Source organism: Meles meles, chromosome 19 (genome assembly GCF_922984935.1).
Source record: "Meles meles chromosome 19, mMelMel3.1 paternal haplotype, whole genome shotgun sequence".
Classification (NCBI taxonomy): Eukaryota; Metazoa; Chordata; class Mammalia; order Carnivora; family Mustelidae; genus Meles; species Meles meles.
The window spans coordinates 52,123,124-52,143,352 of NC_060084.1; the positions used below are offsets into that span (position 1 = coordinate 52,123,124).

The 20,229-nt window shown below is 58.7% G+C and overlaps 2 protein-coding genes across 5 annotated transcripts; one reads left to right on the top strand and one right to left on the bottom strand.

Moving 5' to 3' along the window:
• Nucleotides 1-803: 803 nt before the first annotated feature.
• On the bottom strand, nucleotides 804-9,336 carry AKT1S1 (AKT1 substrate 1). Of its 3 annotated transcripts, none has more exons than XM_045989120.1 (5): nucleotides 9,243-9,336; nucleotides 4,893-5,278; nucleotides 3,533-3,610; nucleotides 3,279-3,448; nucleotides 804-1,883 (listed from the first exon to the last, which is right to left on the bottom strand). In XM_045989120.1, the coding sequence occupies exons 2-5, from the start codon at nucleotides 5,269-5,271 to the stop codon at nucleotides 1,740-1,742; spliced, it is 771 nt and encodes a 256-aa protein (XP_045845076.1). In that variant the 5' UTR covers nucleotides 5,272-5,278; nucleotides 9,243-9,336; the 3' UTR covers nucleotides 804-1,739. The 3 variants fall into 3 exon arrangements, with proteins under 3 accessions (XP_045845076.1, XP_045845075.1, XP_045845077.1); XM_045989119.1 differs by lacking the exon at nucleotides 9,243-9,336 and adding an exon at nucleotides 8,597-9,198; XM_045989121.1 differs by lacking the exon at nucleotides 9,243-9,336 and adding an exon at nucleotides 8,505-8,584.
• A 266-nt stretch (nucleotides 9,337-9,602) lies between these two features.
• Nucleotides 9,603-19,979, top strand: TBC1D17 (TBC1 domain family member 17). Of its 2 annotated transcripts, XM_045988470.1 has the most exons (17): nucleotides 9,604-9,749; nucleotides 10,030-10,128; nucleotides 10,359-10,433; nucleotides 12,828-12,951; nucleotides 13,658-13,865; nucleotides 14,558-14,669; nucleotides 14,778-14,936; nucleotides 15,260-15,388; nucleotides 15,491-15,594; nucleotides 16,184-16,278; nucleotides 16,713-16,829; nucleotides 16,943-17,043; nucleotides 17,129-17,228; nucleotides 18,166-18,263; nucleotides 18,423-18,539; nucleotides 19,071-19,157; nucleotides 19,249-19,979. In XM_045988470.1, the coding sequence occupies exons 1-17, from the start codon at nucleotides 9,729-9,731 to the stop codon at nucleotides 19,450-19,452; spliced, it is 1,950 nt and encodes a 649-aa protein (XP_045844426.1). In that variant the 5' UTR covers nucleotides 9,604-9,728; the 3' UTR covers nucleotides 19,453-19,979. The 2 variants fall into 2 exon arrangements, with proteins under 2 accessions (XP_045844427.1, XP_045844426.1); XM_045988471.1 differs by lacking the exon at nucleotides 19,249-19,979 and having other exon boundaries at nucleotides 9,603-9,749; nucleotides 18,987-19,112.
• The last annotated feature ends 250 nt before the right edge of the window (nucleotides 19,980-20,229 follow it).

A 20,229-nucleotide genomic window follows, 5' to 3' on the forward strand; every position in this document is an offset into this window, starting at 1 on the left:
AGGGGGCAGGGCCTTGGCTCCTCCCATGACAGAAGCCCCGCCCCTTGACTGCTGCTTTGCTGCTCTGACCTTCATCTCTCCTGCAGCAATGAGAGGCTCCGACCAGTAGGGGGTGTGGGTCCTCTGTTCACAGATTTTCCTCTTTACACCTTGAACTCCCAACATTCATTCCCTTAGTTACAGGGTTAGAAACTTTTCCATTTGAGGATGATTGTCAGTCCCCCGACAGTAGCCCTGACCCTCAGTACAGCAATTTTCTCATCTTTAAAGAGGGTGTAGTTTCCACTTCATGGGGTTACTAGGATGATTAAAGGAATTAGTAGATATAAATAACTTTTATACAAGTGTTTGGCTGGTAGCTCTCCCTTTAAGTCTTGTCTATTGCTAGCATTCCTCCGGTGGTGGTCTGATGGGAGAGGAACATTCCAGGTTTACTTGACCCGACCCAGACATCGCACCAGGTGCCATTTGTTCTCTAATCTTCAGCTGTCTTGTATTAGGCAGAAAACTCCCGGCCTCAGCTGGATGTTCCTGGCTTTGCCGGGGACTATGTGGACTTACAATACTGATTCCTTAAAGACCATCCACATTCCAACACTCATCCCCCAGAAGACTGGGGATTAATGATCACATAGGACTGGAATTCTTCCTTCACACCCCATGGATCTCTCCTCTTGTCTGTAAAAATGGGGACAATAATCCCAACTCCCAGCTTTGCACTGAAAAAAAAAAAAAACCAGTGAGATGCCGCTCTTTCGGCTTCACAAAGTGTTTGTTGAATGAACACACTTTATACTCATTTGTCAGAGGTAAAACTCTTTAATCTCAGACCACCCCTCCCAACTCCCGATCCCCACCCACGACTCTCTCCCCCACACAAGGGCCGGAGAGCGAGGGCCCCTGCCCCCCACCTTGGGTGGACGAGGGCCCTTTAAGGCACCTGTGGGGGTGGGGGGAGAGGGGCGGGAGCTGGTGCCGTCCTGAGTTCAAGGACGGACTACGATTGGCAGGCTGTTATGGGATGGAACCAATGAGAGGGTGTCAGATGCAGGGACAGGATTGGGCCGTCCCTGGAAGAGGGCAGAGGGGCACGTAGTCAGGACTCGGTCAGAAACGACCCCAGTCCCAGTAGTGTAAAGAACGTAAATTTAAGGCCGCAGGCCAATCCTGGGCACAAGAGGAAGGCTTGGCCACGCCCTCAGGAGGCTAGAGCCAATCAGGCGGGGAAAACCCAGGAAGGGTGGGGATGGCTACGCCCAGGATATTGGTTAAGCCCTTTGGGTTCAAGCCAATCAAATGAAGGAGCTGCCCATTCTCTAGGCCGAACTGGCTTGCCACTACCCAATCCTGGGGCTTGACTGTTCTCTTTCAATCAATGCCGCGTGGGCAAAGCCCTTGCTGCTAGGCAAAAAAACGACGGGTAACCCCTGCAAGGGCTTTAAACTAGCCACGCCCCGATCTGGGAGCTACCCAATCCCTTAATCGAACGAACCTGTCGCCGGGTAAAGAAAGCGGCGACAGACCCAATCGGGAAACTAGATAGGTCCCGCTCCTCGGCGCGTGAGGGGGTCGTGGAGGGGAAGGACGGCAGGGATTGGCAGGGAGGGGGCAATCCCGGGGCCCCGGGGACCTGAGAGGCCGGTCCCGGGTCGGACTCGGATTGGCTGGCCCCGGGGGCGGGGCAGGGGTGTAGTGTGGGGCGGGGCGGACGCTGGGCCGGGAAGCGCTCTCCCCGGGCCTCAGTATTTCCGCTTCAGCTTCTGGAAGTCGCTGGTGTTGAGCCGCGGCCGCGGCAGGTCCCCGAAGACCTGGGTGTCCTCGGCCTCCCGCAGCACCAGCGCGCGCATGCTCGCCGCGATGCGGTCCAGGTCCGGCGAAGAGGGCTGCGGGACCGGGGCGGGGTCAGCGCCCGCCGCGGCCCTGCCCTCGCCCCACCCCTCCCCCACTCCCGCCCCAGCACTTTGCCTACACCCACGAAGGCCCCTTACCCTGACTGGCTCCGCGTAGGATCCTCCTACCAAACTCAAAACACCACCTCCTCCATGAAGCCTTCCTGCCCCTCTCCTCTTCTTGGCCTGACTCTATGTGCAAGAACAGCCACCTGTCCCACTGCCTTCCAGTTCCTTCTTACACAGCGGAACTGTGCTGCTCTGGTGACCATCAGTCTGCTGACCATCAAGGCTGTGTGCACCCAGAGAGAGTCAGGTCTAAAGATTTGGGTTGGGCTTGGCATTGACACGGAACAATCAGGCCTCTGCCGCCGGCTAGCCGTCAAGCATTTCATCTCCTGAGGCTTTGGTCTCCCCTTTTAAAACACGAGGCTGATGACACGGCCTGAGACAACCAGCACAGTGACTGCTCAAGGGCTGTCCACTACCATGCTGCCCGCGCTGTAGGGAAAGGATCCCTCTTCCGGTTGGCCTCCCCCAAGGAGGGGCCCTGTCATCCTGTCTGCAGCCCCAGCAGCTAGTGCAATCTCCCTGATGGCTGGACGCCTTGAGCTGGGCCGGGCCTTCCCCAGAAAGGGAGAGGCCACAGAGAGAGGCTGGACCTAGGCCCATTTAGAGACCGGCCCAGCGCCACCACTCGGGCCTCATTGTTAACTGGGCTTCCCCTAGTGGCAGCGCAGACAGCAGCAGCAGCAACAGCAGGGGAGGGAGGCTGCCACTGTGTGAATGAGGCCCCTGAGAGGCACCATGCGGAAGGGGACCATGAGACCCCAGGGCTTCCTCCCTTGCCATCTGTAACTCCTTTCCAAAAGGAGGCTGCGTTCCAATCCCAGCCCCGCCCGTCCCAAGCTGAGGTCTCAGGGAAGTCACAGATACTCCCTGTGCCTCGGGGAGGTTCAAGGCTGGGTGAGGAAGAGCCACCCAGACCAGCCCATGAAGGCCACAGGGAGGACTGGGTGGGAAGCGGTGGGGGAGGGGCAAATTCCAGGAAGAGCCAGGAACAGGCAGGGTGGGGACAGAAGGTGATCTAACCCCTCTGAGCCTCAGTTTCCCCTTCTGGAGGGGATACTGAAATATCCACGTCTTGGCTGGAGCAAGTATTCTGTAAATGAAGCTGTTCCTGAAAACCTAGAAGAGACCTTCTCTGCAAGTACATTGTAAGGCTGCAGTTGTTAAACCTTTAGGGTTCTGGCCCAAAAACCTGCCTCAGGAGGTGGAGGGCAAGATCAATCCTAGGAAATGTGGGTTCCATCCCTGAGGGCTTCCTGGAGGAAGTAGCTTTGGTCCCTCCCTCCACTCTCCTCTCCTCTCCTCCCCTTTGCTCCTCACCGGCCCATTCTCCTCATCCGATGACCGTGCTTCTGTCCTCTTCTCCTTGAAGGCCCACACGGGCACGGACACGGGCAGGGACTTGGCATACTGCTGTGTGGGCAAGGCTGAAGCCGGGGGCACTGAGTAGGCTGGGGGGCCAGCAGGGGTCTCCTCACTCAGGCTGCCATCTGGGAGAGAGGGTAGACTTCAGCCTCTGCCCTTGCCTTCATCCCAGCACCCCCCCAGGGGTGGGGATAGCCCGGGACTCTTACCGTCTGTGCTCTCGGGGTCCGACTCACAGAAGGGGGGCAGGTCCTGGAGTGTGGCGTCCTCGTCCATCACAAAGAGCCCTGTGGATATTAGCAGCCCAGGCCAGTCAGGTCCCCGCTGCTCTTCATGTGCTCTCGGCTCCAGCCACTTCCCACCGCCTCTCCACTTCTCGCATTGGCCAGGCCCTTGCAAGCCACAGGGCTCCTGCCTCAAACACCCTTCTCCTAGTTATCCGCCTGGTCATCGGCACTAACAAATCCAGTTTCTGTCTGTTACACCCTCGGATGAAAGCAACTAGCTGAACATACATGAAATCTGCACGATGTCTGGAATGAAGGACTCAAAATACAGACCCGAGTACAAAACGATTATGATCCCTGTTTGAACGACAGAGGCACAGAAAAGTTAAACCACTTGCCCCAAGTCTCCCACTTAATAACCATGTCACCAGGATCTGAACCAGGGCCACCTAGCTCTGAGGCTGTGCCCTGAACCCTATGCGGGTTTTCTCTAGTGATGAAGTCAGCGTTAGTAGTAATGACAAATGAGTAGGTCTTGCTTACTGAGCCCTTCCTGCAAACTCCTAATCACTCTTCAAAGGCCAAACATTATAGTCCAGTGTTTTCAAAGTACCCAACCTCTGGATTCCCCTCCAAAACAGCCAGTGGCTTTTCCTTCTGGCCTCCTTAAGCCGTTGCCTGCACCCCTGACTCCTCTGTAACTTCTCACAAGCATTAGGCACCACATGTTTGGAAACAATTCCTCTTCAGCTCAAGCTCCCAGCTCAGGTCCCAACCCCATGGGCTCCACAGGGCACTGCCTCCTGTCAGGACTACCAATTCCTTGGCCAGACAGGGAGTCTCCCCAAGAAAAGGGCCCCAGGGGCGCCTGATAGGCTCAGTTGGTTAAGCATCTGCCTTCGACTCAGGTCATGATCCCAGGGTCCTGGGATCGAGCCCCACATAGGGCTCCCTGCTCGGCAGGGAGTCTGCTTCTCCCTCTCCTGCTCCCCCTACTTATGCTCACGCTCTCTCTCTGTAACAAATAAGTAAATAAATTCTTTTAAAAGGGGGGGGCGGGGCCTGAGTTGCTTTTTGTCTCTGTCTGGCACCTTCCAGCCCTTCCAGCCCAGAGCTGGCCCCAGGTTAACATGCAAGGATACAGGCTCGGAGAGGGGCCATGACCTGCTCAGAGTCACACAGAGGGGCACAGGCAAGCCAGCCCGCCCTGCCAGGGCTCTCTGTGACTGCGGCCGCCACAGAACACCAGGGCTCAGAGACAGGCAAGCCCCACCCCTCCAGGAAAACTGCCCTTAGAGGCAACTTGCCAAGCCAAGAGCCACCCAGCCCCGGCCTCTCTCACCTCCGTTGTCGCTGACACCCAGCCGCTCCCCAGAGGTCTCAGTCTCTGTCGGTTCGTCCTCATCTTCGTCGTCGTCCTCCCTGGCCAGGGTAGGCCGAGGTGGGCTCCGCGCAGGACTGGGTGGCTGTGGTGCTGGCGGGGGCGCGGGGGGCCGGGCGGCGGCAGCAGCCCTGTGGGCCAGGGCGATGTCGTGGAGGCAGCGGCGGGCGGCCTCGGCCAGAGCCCCACGCCCGTGGGCAGCATAGGCACAGGGGCCCGGGCGGGGCGGTGGGGGCGGCGCGGCAGTCAGCAGCACCAGCTCCGTGCCTGTCCGGGCCCGGAAGCGCTCAGCGGCCCCCACCACCGCCTCCCACAGCTCCTCGGGGCGCCCCGACGCCATCCACGCCCTGCAGAGCAGAGCAGGACAGAGAGCTGAAGCCCAGCGGATCGACTGCGCAGTCTACACCTGCCCCCAGGCGTCCACCTGCCCCTAGACGCCACTCCCATCCCTCCCCGCCACGTTGTTTGTCCTCAGCTGGGCTCACCCCCTTCCCCCAAATTCCTCTCCATCCGGACCTCCTGGCCCCATCCGTGCCCAACCCTCCAGCCCCATCCTTCCTGGTCCCTCCAGTCTTCACAGGCCCAGTCCCGCCGCTTGGCCCTGCCTTGTCCAATACAGACCCACCAGCCACATGTGATTAAGGAGCACATGAGATGTGGCAGGTCCAAGGGGAGAGGGACCAGTAGTATGAAATTCACACCAGCCTTTGAGGACTTCGTACAAAGAGGGAGGATGTTAAAGATCTCAGTGGTAGTCTGACGTCGACCACGCGTCGACCACACGTCGAAAACACGACATTTCAGACATAATGGCTAAATAAACTATATGGTGGAAATGAATTTCATCTGTTTTCCTTCTACTTTTTTAATGTGACTTCCAGGAGATTTGACATGACAGGCCTGGCCGGCGCTCCTTCTGCTGGACCACGGTTCCCACCTCTTCCTGAACCTCTCAGCCTTTCCCTGTCCCTCCCTAGTCTCCCCAGCACAAAGTCGGGGCCGCTCAGCCTCACACGCTTCCAGACTTCTGAGGCCTGAGGCCTACAGTCCAGATCACGTGTCCACCAGTTACGTGTCAATCCTTCTCTCACCCTAGCGTGGAAGGAGCTTTCCCTCACCCCAGATCAGATCAGTCCCCCCTCTTCGGGCTACAACATCTGTGAATCCCCCCATTCTAGCACAGGGCGCTATGGGGGAGGACTGTGTGGGTCCATCTCCGTCTCCGTCTCCCCAGTCACTGCGGAGCTACCGGAGGGTGAGCCTGGAAGGCTGATCCCGGAGCCACCAGCCTTGCCCCGTTCAGTGGTTGGCCTCAGAGAGCAGGGGCGGAGCTCTCTGCACGGAGACTCCATTCATGAATCTCTGTACTTCCGAAAAGACTGTTCGCCAGTTCCTCTGGAAGTCGTCCCTGATCCCCCAGGATGGATCAGCTGCCTCCCCCAGACCCACAGTGCCCTGGGCTACCTCCATTACAGCTCACTGTCCCTTGAACTTAAGACAATTGTACTGCTGTCTGCCTCCTCCATCACGCTGTGAGCTCCCCAAGGTCAAGATGAAAAGAGCAAAGGGCTGGGACACCTGGCTGGCACAACTGGAAGAGTATGCGATTCCTGATCTTGGGGTCATGAGTTCGAGCCCCACACGGGGTACAGAGATTACTTAAATAAATAGACAAACTTAAAATAAGAGAAAGAGAGGGAGAAAACAGCAAGGGGCATGGGGGCTGGCTTCCTGCCATCTCAAACCTGCTGTGTGACCTTGGAGCACTCACTGGCCCTCTCTGTGCCTCATTTTTCTTCTTCCTGTAGAGTGGTTGAGCCAGGGCAGCTGGGAAGCTGAGGAGCCTCCTCAAGGAGGTAGGGGGCACCCCCCCTCACTGGAGGATTTCAAGCAAGGTTCTAGTCCAGCCAGGGTCATGTGTAGCTTGATTTCAATTTGCTGGCCCTTTCCAACTCCTAAGCACATAAGCCAGTGTTTGCTGAGCACCAACTCTGTGTAGGGAGCCCACATCTGTCATTTCACTTCCGACCTGACCCACTAAGGTGGGAGCTGTTCCCTCCCAGACGAGACAAGCAAGACTTGTGGAGTACAAAGCCCCTGCTGGAAGCCACAAGCAGCAAGAACACAACCAGCACTATTAGTGACAGACCCCAGAGCAAATTCACCCAGCGCTTCCCACAGGCCAGGTAGGGATGCCAAGCAGGTCGTCACCATTCTCATCTCACCCTCTCCCCAACCCTACAAGGCAGGGTCTGTTATCACCCCACTTCAGCTGCAAACTGAGGGCCAGGGAGATTCAGTATTTTGATTAGGGTCATAGGGTCGGAGAGGGGAGCCTATTCTTAGTTACAAATGCCATCTTGCCTTCCTTAGCAGGAAAGGTTTATGTCCAGATGGGGAAAGTGAGACTCAGAGAGCCTCAGGGACTCGTCAGAAGGCCCAGAAGTTAAATGGGTCAGAGTAGGACTGACTTTGCTCTCTGCCTGACTCCAAAATCCAACAGAACTGAGAGGCGCTCAGAGTCTCCCCTAGCTGATGGAGGAAACCAAGGCTCAGGGCAGGGAAATGACTGGCCCAAGGTCACACAGCCTGGCTGTGGTAGGCCTGGGGATCTCACATCCCTGGGACATCAGGATTGAACACTCTGTCCTAGATCTTAGAGTAGTTACAGGACTGAAAAGATTGAAATGGGGGAGAGTGGGTGGGAGGGTCCTCCCGCTGTAAGGAGGAGGCCTGGGCAAATAGGAGGAGGGCAACTCACGCCTCTCTGCGAAGGCCTGAGGGCTCTCTGGAGTGAGTTCTCCAAAAGTGGACCAGGGAAGACCAGGGAAGACACCACCCTTCCAGCTGCTGGAGGAAGTCCTGTATCCTCTAAGGAGCTCAGAGATGGATGGAGGGTTCCCCAGCCCCCCCAACTGAGGACTTTAGGATTAAGGAAAGGTGAGACTTGTCCCCCCACAGCAAGAGGAGGGGAAAGCTAAAGTAATTGGCCTCTTAAAATGAGACGAGGAGGTGAACTGAAGAAAATGACTCTAGGAAGTGGTGAGGAAAGAAGCGAAGTCCGCCAAAGAATGGCAAAGAATAGCATCCGCCGGATGCTAGTGAAGCCCCCTTCCAACCACCTGTCAAACTGGCAGTGCCTCCCACCCCCGCAAAGTGGGAGAAACTCGAGGATGCCCTCCCCACCCACTACTCCGCGTAGCCGGGGGAAAGATGAACGTCTGGGCATTTCCTTGACCTCTCAGGGACCTCCTCCCCACCTCGGCCGGGGGTCCAGGAAAAACCCACTTCTCTAGGAAGAAAACAGGAAATCCCGCCCAGGTGGGGGCCAGGACCGGAAGTCCCGCCTCTGGACGGGTGAGGGGCGCCCCGAGTATCCCCAGAGCGACCCCCAGACCCCGTGGACATGGTCCACGACCAAGGCAAGGATCCTCGTGGGTCTGGAGACCGGAGGATAAAGCTGTCTAGGTTTTGCCTTGGGTCAGACACGACGGTTCCGGCGGGCGACCCCTTTCCAGAGCTGAGCGTAGGGTCGCTGGAAGATCTCTGCCCTCTGATCTACGCAGGCCATACCCCTCCCGCGAGCGGCTCGCCCTCCCAGCGCCCCTCTCCTCGGACGGCCAAATCCTCCCCACACCGCGGTTCACAACGCCGCCTCCACTCACGTGCCCGTAGCCAGCATGGCCGGCCCGGCGCCGTCGCCGCCCTCAAAAGACATGGCGGCGCCTTGCGTCACTTCCGCGCGGCTGGCCCGCCTCCACGCTGCATACTCCGCCTCCCTCATCCGGGCCGCCCGAGACCAAAATGGCCACGGGAACATCATCGGATCACAGTGGGGCAATGGCGACTTCAGGGTGCCCATAAGAAAGATGGTGAAAAAAACGGCTTCAGCTTGCCCGGAAACGAGCCAGAACCATTTCGATTTGCTCCCAATACGGCCGTCGTCACGTGCATTCTCAGGACCACAATAAACTAAGGCCAGCGACCTGACTGACGCCCCTTACCCATCGTCGACCTTTTCCACAGAAGTGAAGGAAAGCAGTGCCCATTAACGACATGGCATCGCTTGCCCCAAATGTATATGGATTCTCCCTCCAACTTATCCCCCTTCAGCACCAAAGTGGGAAAAGATCCAATAAGGCAACTTTTTTTGCTTCGGGTTGCCAGGCTTCAATATGGCGGCTCAGGCCGCCGCCTCCCCACGGTGACTCAGGAATTCGACGGGGTCCGCTTCGTTCCCGGGGATAGTGACGGCTTCATCCCGTTAACCCAGGTCCCTCAGCACCTCTTGTGACGTACACCTCCTCTCACCTTCTTTTCCTTTACCCGTTTCTTTTCCAGGACCTCGATGTCACGCCCCTCAGGGAGATGGGACTGCCCCTCATTAACATGGCCGCAGCAGCCAGGCTTTGGCCATGCCCTCGAGCAAAATGGCATCTCATTGGCTTCGATGCCAGTACACAATATGGAGAAAGAAGCCGGCGTTTTGGCAAGAGCTTGGGCGAGGAGGTGGAGCCCTTGGACCCTCCCCCTTGTTTACTTCGTGGCGGGGGAACAGCACTGCGCTTGCGCACTCTCGCTGGCCTGCTCCACCTTCGCCGTTTGCGCCATGTGACTTACACCCTCGTGGTTCAAGTTCAACCACCCCATTCTGAAAGATGGTTACATCCACTCCTGTTCTAGAACAGGCAAGGGCGCTACCACTGCCCAGGCTTGAGGGGAGTCTTTTATCCGGATGTGACAGCACGATGACCCGGAAAGGGAGAGGGCCGGAGGAGTGGGACCTTGGCGGCGACTATGGAGGGAGCCGGTTACAGGGTAGGCAATGGAAACGCGTTCTTATCTTTCTGTGGATGCGAAGCGACGCCCTCCGGTAGTCGGCTTCGCCCCAACGCCCTGTCCGGGCTCTGGGAGCCCCGCTGAGCCTTAGTGAACACACCGTTCGTTTATAAATGCGCTGTCACCCTCTCCTCCACTGCCCTAGGTTAGACGCTTACCTTTTAGCCCCGCCCCGGGGGCGGCCGGGAGGCGCCTGTGGGCCCCGCCCCCTGGTGTCTTCCTGCGCTTGGGTCCCGCCCCTCACTGGTTCCGTCCCCAGGTGGTGTTTGAGAAAAGTGGCGTGTACTTGCACACCAGTGCTAAGAAGCACCAAGACCCGGACTCCCTCATCGCTGGCGTCATCCGCGTTGTGGAGAAGGTGGGCCGGAAGGGAGCAGGGCTCGGGCAGGCCCAGAGCCGGTTGGAGTTGGCATCTGGAGGCGTATGGTCTGGAGGTCCCGATGGGACTGTGGGAAGGCAGGGGGTGCGGACTGGAGCGGAAGAAGGGGCTTTGTAAGTCTGAGGGGCCAGAGGAGGGAAGAAGTCTGGAAATACGGCTTGGGGAGATTGGGGGGGGAGATGACCTTTTAAACCCTCTTTTTTTTTCAGGACAGTGATGTCCTTCTGCACTGGGTTCCAGTAGAGGAGGCTGGAGATTCCACCCAAATTCTCTTCTCCAAGAAGGTAGGCTTTCCTCCCTTCCCCTTTCTCCACTTGTTTTTACCCAGGTTGGGGCAGTGGAAGACATTTGAAGGACCTGGGTGTAATCTCAGACTTACTCTTGGAGCATATGTATGTGATCCTGGTTGGGGTCTAGGCTCTCTTGGCCGTTGGTTTTCTTTCTCTGTGAAATGGGGCTGAAGGTGCCCATTTGAAAGAAAGCAGACACCATGAGATTCACAGCGGTGGGAAGGCAGCCCCCTCATCTCCTTTCCTTTTTGGGAGAGTCCTGCGATGGTGCAGGAGGTCAACATAGCCCGTGGATTCAATTTCATGGACTCTCAGTCCACAAGAACTTGAAGGGGTGTGGCATTTCCCCAGGGGCGGAAAGTATACTTTCTAGGGCTCCTTCCTACTTTCAGTACCAGACTTTGCTCTTTTCGTTATGAGAGATTCCTGAGGCTTTTATTAGAGATTGTTAACAGAATTTTCATCACCAGGCCCTGTGCTGGGACCCGGAGATGAGTTTACCCCAGACCCTGCCTCAGTCTTCACCCCCATTCTATTTTGGGGAACTGAGGCACAATGATTGGAAGCCCCTTTTGTAAGGTCAGAAAGCTAGGAAGTGTTGGAACTGGGGTTTGAACCCGGACTCTGTGGTTTCAAAGGCATGCTCCTTTCTGGAGGGAGCAGGTATTTGTGCTGAAACTCTAAGGATGACAAGGGGGCAAGAAGGTATTTCAGGGACGGCAGGAGGAAGAGCATTTCAGGATACAGGAGGAGATGGGATGTCTCTGTAGAGGGGGGTTTGCTGGGATTGTGGTTGGGCCTGAAATGTCCAGCTGAGAAACTTGGACTGTGTTCTGGGGGTCCCTGGGGGAACCACGGGAGGAGAAGGGTGTGGATGTGGAAAGCTCGGTTGGGAAACCCATGCGGGGGATGGGCAAAGGGTCCAAATGGAGAGAGGATGGAGGCTGGGAGGTCAGGGAGGTTAGAATGATGGGTCAGGGAGAGAGAAGGAAGCCGCACCTGGGGCTTTGAATAACCTGGTGGGAGTGGGTAACAAATGGAGATTCCAGAACTCTGCTGAGGAACCCGGCTTCTCAGGGTTTGTGAAGAAGCAACCAGCATTCTGCATTTTTCGCCAGCCTCACAGGCCAGCTGAGTGCTTTTCTTGAAAATGTGGCTGTCCTTCTCGGTCCTCTCATTTTTGATTAACAGATACCCACTGAGGCAGGCTTCAGTGGAAAAGGCACGTATGCACACAGGATACACTTGGCTCCAAGGAACACAAAATCAGGCTGGTGACAAGTTAAGGAGACAGATTTATTCCTCTCTTCTCACAAGACACTCGGAGAGATGGGGCTGCTGGCCTTGGCTGGCGACGTCAGGGCCTGGATCACGGAGACCCTCCTGTGCATGCCCTGGTCACCTTTAGATGACTCATTCAGCCGCACCTCCTTTTTAGGCAGGAAGAGGGGGGCGAGCAGGGTGACAGTCACATCTCCTCTGCTCATCGGGAAAAGCAAGACATTTCCCAGACACTCTGCATCAGCCAGGAGCTGTTTTCAGCTGTGTGGGATAGAAAGAGAAGTGACGGCAGCTTCACCTGCATAGAAGCACCTGCCTCTCCCGTTGTAAAGGCCACTTGTCACCACCAACCCGGCTTCCTTCCAGCTTTGCTCTGCCATCCTCACGGCTGCCTTGTGGCCCAAAAAGGCTACTGGAGCTCCAGTTTTTGGGGACTGGTTTGGCTCACTGTGTTGCAGGCTGACAACAGGGAAGCATGCTGCTAGAGCAGCTACATTCCTTGTGGCAGAGGGCAAGAGCTCTTCCCTGGCAGTTAAACAGTCCATCCTGGAAGGGGTACCTTGCAGTCCCCTGGTCAGAGCCAGCTGACCCGAGCTGCCACCCAAGGGCAGGAAGCCACTGGGCCCTCACCAAGCCAGTGACTGGGCGCTGGGACGTAGAGCTAGCCACCACCTCCACCCTAGTCACCCCTCTGTGTGTGGGGGGGGAGGGGGCGGGGAGCAGGAGCCTACCTCTTCAGCAGCCCCCCTGGGAGCGGCAGGAAGTTGCCCCTGCCTCCTTCCTGCCTTCTGCCTCCACCTTGTGGTGTGATCCGTAGCTGCAAAGGAGTCTGGGAAATGTAGTTTTCACCTTCCAGCCTCTGCTGGACAGGCAGGCGTACACTAGCCGGTGAAAGGGACTCCTAACCTCTGCAGCGCTCCTGTACTTTGTCCCCTCCCTGTCCTTCCCCATGGTTTATGGCCAGGACTATTGACTGACTGCACTGTCGTCTGCCTCAGTTTCCCTATTTGTTTACTGGGGCTGCCTTCTAGGGCAGCCTCCCGGCTCAGATCTGGAAACCCTGAATCTACAGCGCCTCACTCTCTTCTCTTCCTTTCCTCTCCCAAGGATGTCAGTGGGGGTGATTCCTGCACCTCTGAGGAGGAACCAACCTTTGACCCTGGCTATGAACCCGACTGGGCTGTCATCAGCACTGTGCGGCCACAGTCTCGGCACTTAGAGCCCACCAGAGGTAGGCTGAGCCCAGGTCTCTGAGGGGCAGGTGGAGACACGTCTTAGACTTTGTTGGCCATAGTCAAGGTGACCGTTCATCGCTGGCCTTCCAGTCTCAGGCGCGTGGATCGGGGTGCAGCACTGTCCCCAGCCTAGGTCCCGCCTGGCAGGGTCTCCGGGGTTTGCAGTCTTGCTCATCTTTCCGGGCTCCTGGGTGGGTTGTGGGCACCCCCGCAGGAATCCTCTGCTTGTGAAGGTGTCCAGGCTGTGGCGGTGACAGTTGTGAGGTGAGAGGGTGATTTGGGCTATCCTGGAGTCCTTCAAGGTTCTGGGGGCACCAGAGGAGGCATCCGTCCCCTCCGGAGAATGGAGAAGCCTTCCAGGAGGAGGTGATGCCAGCCCCTGGCCCTGGGGAACACCTGGGAGTTTTCTCCCCAGCAGAGAAGGTAGCCAGGCAAGGCCAGAGGCCCTGGGTGGGTTTAGGGCGCCGGAGTGTAGGGTCTGGAGTGAAGGAAGGGCCGGAGATGAGATGCTCGGGGGGGGCAGGAGATGGACCTCAGAGAACTGCCACCAGGTTAAGAACACAGTCTTCGCTCTGAGGGCCGCAGGGAGCCAAGGGAGATTTTTGAGCAAGTCAGTTGTGTTTCCGGGGAGACGTGGCTCCCCATGGATATCTGCACTGCCTCTGCCTCCCCAGGCCTGCTCCCAACATGTGCTCTTCCCAGGTGCAGAGCCCAGTTCCCCTCGGGGCTCCTGGGCCTTCTCGGTGAGTCTCGGGGAGCTCAAGTCCATCCGCCGGTCCAAGCCGGGCCTCAGCTGGGCCTACCTGGTCCTGGTGACCCAGGCTGGGGGCTCCCTGCCTGCCCTGCACTTTCACCGAGGGGGGACCCGCGCCCTTCTCCGGGTCCTCAGCCGCTACCTGCTGTTGGCCAGGTGAGCCTTTTCCCAGCACTGGGCCTTTGTGGCAGGCCCTGGCCCCCTGAGGCTGCAGCCTGGCCCCTCAGGGCTGTGAAGCAGATTTAAAGGCAGACGAAGGGGGCGGCGCCTGGGTGGCTCAGTCGTTAAGCATCTCCCTTCGGCTCAGGTCACGATCCCAGAGTCCTGGGGTCCAGCCCCGCGTCAGGCTCCCTGCTTGGCAGGAAGCCTGCTTCTCCCTCTCCAACTCCCGCTGCTTGTGTTCCCTTTCTCACTATCTGTTGGTCTAATAAGTAAATAAAATATTTTTAAAAAAGAAATAAAGGCAGACGAAGGGAATCAGCTGATACGTGTAATCACAAAGCCAAGGCGTGGTTTGATTGCAGGCAGGACTTGGGTCCTGGAACTTAGGAAGAATTGCTCTTTTTCTGTCTTAAGTTGGTATTGTTCTCTGGGGGTCCCTTAGCAGCCCTGGTGACCGAAGCAGCTCCTTCCTCAGCAGCACCCCAGAGCTGCGTCTCCCTGGCCTGTCTCTGAATCGGTTCCTGTGGGAGGCAGGAGTGAGGCAGGGGTGGGTTGTGTGTCCACCCCTGGGGTCCAGCTGTGGTCGGGCTGTAGGGGAGGGACTCCCCAGGGGCGGTTGGACTGAGAGGCGGAGGGGACGCCCACGGGGCCCTCCGCCTGGGCATCACCACATTGCCCCTCCCCAGCTCCCCGCAGGACCCCCGCCTCTACCTTGTCTTCCCGCACGACTCCTCGGCCCTCTCCAGCTCCTTCCACCACCTCCAGCTCTTCGACCAGGACAGCTCCAACGTGGTGTCTGTGAGTGTCCCACTGACCAGCCTGGCCCCTGTGGGCAGGGAGGGGCGGACCGTACTGGGTGAGGAAGGTGGGGTGCCACGGTGAGCACCCTGTTGGCCCTGTCCACAGCGCTTTCTGCAGGATCCCTACTCCACCACCTTCAGCAGCTTCTCTCGTGTGACCAACTTCTTCAGGGGAGCCCTGCAGCCACACCCAGAGGGGGCCTCCCCTGACCTTCTTCCACCCCCTGATGACGAGCCGGAGCCTGGGTTTGAGGTCATTTCCTGTGTGAGTATCAGGTGGATCCTGCTGTCTTCTGGCTGTCACCTGGGCAGGGGACTGTAATTCTATGGGCATCCTTTTCCCCCAGAAAGGGGATGACACAGCACCCGTCATAGATCGCATGAGGAGGGACTTCGAGGAGAGTGCTTGGAGCCTCTGTACCTGTTTCCCGTTATTGTGGGGAGGGGGAGCTTCCTGGCTTTGGCACTGACCCAGGGGAGGGACGCTTCCCACCCTGCATGTTAACTGTCCGTGGAGCTAACCTGCCGGTGGGTGGCCCGAGGCCGGGGTACGGGAGGCCCTGAGCTCACCGGCCTTATGTCACGTAGGTGGAGCTGGGGCCGCGGCCGGCCGTGGAGCGGGCACCGCCACTCACCGAGGAGGAGTGGGCCCACCATGTGGGCCCCGAGGGCCGCCTGCAGCAGGTCCCCGCGCTGAAGGCCCGCATCTTCTCCGGGGTGAGGCGCCGGCTGTGTGCTGTGGGGTGAGGGGACTAGGCAGGGCTTGCAGGCGGCCAGGGGGAGGCCCCTCTGAGCCACCGGCCCCGCTCTGTCCCCCAGGGTCTGAGCCCTGGCCTGAGGCGCGAAGCTTGGAAGTTCCTCCTGGGGTACCTCAGCTGGGAGGGCTCAGCCGAGGAGCACAAGGCCCACGTGCGCAAGAAAACGTGAGTGAGAGCTGCTGCGGCCACCCCAGCCGACCATGTCCCCCATCCCAGCACGGTGCCTGGCCCCTCACAGGTGCACCGATGGGCTCACTCCGCAGGCGTCAGTCACGAGCCCACCACGTGCTGGGCACCCGCCGTCACACACGGAGACGGCGGTAAGCAGGCAGGCTCGTCCCCCCGTGGGCATCAGTTTTTGTTCCGGCGGCATAATGTCGTAACTGTCGTCGCTCTGCAGCCGGCTTCCTTACCCGGGGGCGCCCGCTTCTCATTCCTGGTACACTACACGTTGTGCCCCTGCTGCGTGTCCTGGTCCCCACCCTGATGCTCTCCGTCCGGTGGGGATGACAGACTGAACAAAAGCCCACAGTGGGGTCCCTGGCTAGCTCAGGAGAGTGTGTGACTCTGAATCTTGGGGTCATGAGTTTGAGCCCCATGGTGGGCGTACAGATCACTTGAAAAAAAAAACAACCAAACTTTAAAAGCTCACAAGGATGTTCTGCGCCATGAGAGAGGGCAGGGGGCGCGGTGGCCAAGATGAGAAGGTGGCCTGCTTCGGTCGCCTCGTGTCTCACCTCCCCTCCCCCCTCAGGGATGAGTACTTCCGAATGAAGCTGCAGTGGAAATCCGTGAGCCCCGAGCAGGAGCGGAGGAACTCACTGCTGCATGGTTACCGCAGCCTCATCGGTAGGCTGCTGGGCAGGGGTGGGGTGCAGACATGGCACACAGCGGGGAGGCCGCAGGGAAAGCTCCTGCCGCCCCAGGAGCAGAGATGATGTCATCTTCGGTGGAAGATGGGGTGGGGCAGGGAGAGGGAGCCAGACTCGTTGGGCTCAAATCTGCTGCCTACTTGCGGTGAGATCTTGGCAACTGATTTTGCCTCCTTGGGCCTCAGTTTCCCGTCTGTGGATGGTGCAGTAACCGTTGGTTGCTGGGAGGCTGTGGCGATCTGGCAAGTGGCAAGCATAGTGCCTCATGCGAGGGCGCTCGAGGTGGTTTCTGGAGCAACTCACACCTGCCTGGGGTCTGCCGAAGAGAAGAGCAGGGGCTGGTGCCCGTGGCCAGGAGGGACGGGCCCCCACGGCATTCTCACTTTCGCATTCTGCGCCCTGTGTTCGCAGAGAGAGATGTGAGCCGTACTGATCGGACCAACAAATTCTATGAGGGTCCCGCGAACCCGGGGCTGGGCCTGCTGAATGACATCCTTCTCACCTACTGCATGTACCACTTCGACCTTGGTGTGACGCCAGCCCCGGGGGGGGGGGGGGCGCTGGGGGCCAGGCCTTCCCTTGGGGGGTGCTGGGGGCCTGGGCTGGGCCCTGACCTCCTATCCCCCACCACCCCCGTCCAGGTTACGTCCAGGGCATGAGTGACCTCCTCTCCCCGATCCTCTACGTCATTCAGAACGAGGTGGATGCCTTCTGGTGTTTCTGTGGCTTCATGGAGCTTGTGGTGAGGCCCCAGGCAGGTGCGGAGACCGGCCCCTCAAAGAATGGGGCGGGGTGTCTGCTTCCTCACGTGGCCCTCCCTCCCGCAGCATGGGAACTTTGAGGAGAGCCAGGAGACGATGAAGCGGCAGCTTGGACAACTGTTGCTGCTGCTGCGGGTGCTGGACCCACAGCTCTGCGACTTCCTGGGTGAGTGTCTCTGCGGGCAGGCGAGGGTGGGGGGGGGGAGCCCAGACCCTCCCTTCCTCCGCCCCGCCCCCCCCACCCCAGTCTCTGGAAATGGCCACGGACGGGCTCCAAGATGTTTGGTCCTGATCCAGACAAGGGAAACATCCCTGCAAAAGCCAGAACGCAAAATTCCCATGTAAAAGCAGGATTGTGGTTTGGAGCGATCCTCAGCGAGTCCCTGCCCCACGAGCGCGCCCCACAAGCGGGCTCCTTCAGGCTCCCCGCGGTCCTGTGCTTGGCAGATGGGCCTGGGGCCTCGGCATGGCCACTTCCGGGGGCGCTTGGACACCAGCCTCCCGACTGTGCGGCGATCTGTCTGAACTATGTGCAAGAACAGATTTAACCTGTCCTGCTGGACACTGCGATTATTTGCAGTTTTGCATTACGACGTGTATCATCTGGATGGTTCCTTTGGGCTAAATTCCAACAAGTGGCATTGTATTCCGGGTGGTATTTTTACGGCTTTTGAAATGTTTGTTCCCATCACTGCTTTCCTGGAAATTCTTACCAGCTGATGTTTCTGCTAGCCGAGTCTGTGAGTGTCCATTTCCTCACACCTCCACCAGCACTGGGTATTGATAGATTTTATTTTTGCCCTGAGTGTCCTGTATCCCTTTTATGTGATGGTGGGGCATGGAATTAGCGCACCTCATCTGGAGTCTGGAAGGCAGGATGGGAAAGCTTCCTGTTGACCCAGAGCGTTCTTGGCTCAGCTCCGAAGCCTTCCCATGCTGGGCATGAGTTACTTGCCTAGACTGGTAGAGATTCCTACAGCCAGGATAACTTTTTAGAGTCTCGGGCTGACCAGCCTGCACACTGTGAATTAGGAGGGGATTGGAATGGAGTTTGAGCTTGTTCTTTGCCAAGCACCATCCCTCCCACCACTGTCTTCCTCCAGATTCCCAGGACTCTGGCTCCCTCTGCTTCTGCTTCCGGTGGCTGCTTATCTGGTTCAAGAGGGAATTCCCCTTCCCAGATGTCCTTCGGCTGTGGGAGGTGGGCCTGCCGCTGTGGGTGGGAGGGCAGAGAGGAAAGAGAAACCAGTCAGCTGTCCTGGGTTGGGACATTGGTGGGAAGTGGGCAGGGGGTAGGGCAGGCCTGGGTGGGACTTCAGGCCGAGGCTGGGCCATAAACACCTCGCTCTGGCTCTCCTAGGTACTGTGGACAGGGCTCCCTGGCCCCAATCTGCACCTGTTGGTGGCCTGTGCCATTCTGGACATGGAGCGTGACACTCTCATGCTTTCTGGCTTCGGCTCCAATGAGATCCTCAAGGTGAGGCCCTGGCTCCTTCCAAGTTCCCCTCCCTGCCCGTCCTGACCTCTGTAAGTGGACATGTTAGCTGAGGTGTGAACTCCGTGGAGGCTGGCACTGTGCCTGTGCCACAGGACCTTGGGGTAGTAGGTACTTCCGATAGAACTATTGAAGGTATGGTTGGCTGAGTGGTGCGCACCATGGCCAGGAGACCCGGCTTGTTTTTCTCCTCTTCCATCCCATCCCTGGCTCCCAACAGTGCCCGCAGAGTGCGGCCAGCCCATGGTGGGGGGGGAGGGGACCTGCCCCTTCCCCAGTACATGAACGTGAGGCAGGGTCATGGGAGAGCTCAGTGTCCTTTCCTTTCGTTGTACCCTTCCTGTGGCAAGCGACCTGAAAGGACATGACCTCCCCTTCCCCCCAGCCCCCAGCTCCACCCAGTCTGTCTTTCCTCCGTTGTATCCCCAGCACGAGGCACAGAGTGGGCGATCGGGCGGTGGTGGTTGAGTGCTGGCCGGCAGGCAGGCTGGCCTGACCCACCCCCTCCCACAGCACATCAATGAGCTGACCATGAAGCTGAGCGTGGAGGACGTGCTGACGCGGGCGGAGGCTCTGTACCGGCAGCTGACCGCCTGCCCTGTGAGTCCGGGCCCTCTCCCAGCAGCCTCCCCCTACCCCTCCCTCTGGGGGTAAAACTACTGACTTTGCGCCTCTACCCCCACCTCCCTAGGAGCTGCCCCACAACGTGCAGGAGGTCTTGGGTCTGGTGCCCCCCGCAGAGCCCCAAAGTCCCTCGCCCCCTACCTCTCCACTGCCTCTCTCACCCACCCGGGCCCCACCGGCCCCACCGCCCCCCGAGGACACAGCCCCCCAGCCCGACAGCAGCCTAGAGATCCTGCCAGAGGAGGAGGAAGAGGAAAGTGCTGAGTCCTAACCCCGGGGCCGGCCGGCTGGCCCGCCCAACACAGGCACTTTATCCTGCTCTCCGAGGCTGGGAGGAAGGGTGTGGCGGGCCCTTCCCGCCAGTGCCTCCGCGCCCCCACAATGAGCTGATTTGCTTACACGGACACTTCTCGTGTCCAGTTGTCCTCATGTAGGTGGAGGAAGGAGGCTGCCTCTTTGGCATGGACCCGCATGGGGAGGGGGTGGTGGCTCATGGTCCCTTTTGGCCGTGCGGTGGAGCGGACACCTGACCACGTGATCCTGATCCAGCCAATGAGACGGAAGAGAAGGCCCCCTGTGGGCTGGTGGAGGTGGGGCCCTGACCCCTTCCTGGGTCTGGGGCTTTGGGAGGAGTGAGGATGTGGTGCTGGGGTATGGCCGCCGCCAGTGCTGTGCGGGGACACATCCCGGACATAACCGAGATGGAAGGGCCTGCAGAGCTGTTCAGACGCTCTGGGGACTCTGCTTACCAGCTTCTTGTTATGTGAACAAAAAAAATAAAACTCGTGTTTAACCTACTGTTTATCGTGCTTTCTGTGACTGGCATCAGGACTCCCATCTGTTTCGTGACAGCCGGAGCGGACACTGTGATTACCATTTCCCAGGGGCGCAAAGCTGTTTCGGTCCTGTCCCCCTTCCCCAGTGGAGCCCTGCTGCTCAGGGAGAAGTAGGACAGCTTCTGGGGGTTCCAGAATAGGCGCATCCTTCTACCGCGAAGGCTAATGGTTTGCTCCACACAACCGGGGAGCAGACCGAACCCAGGGAGCAG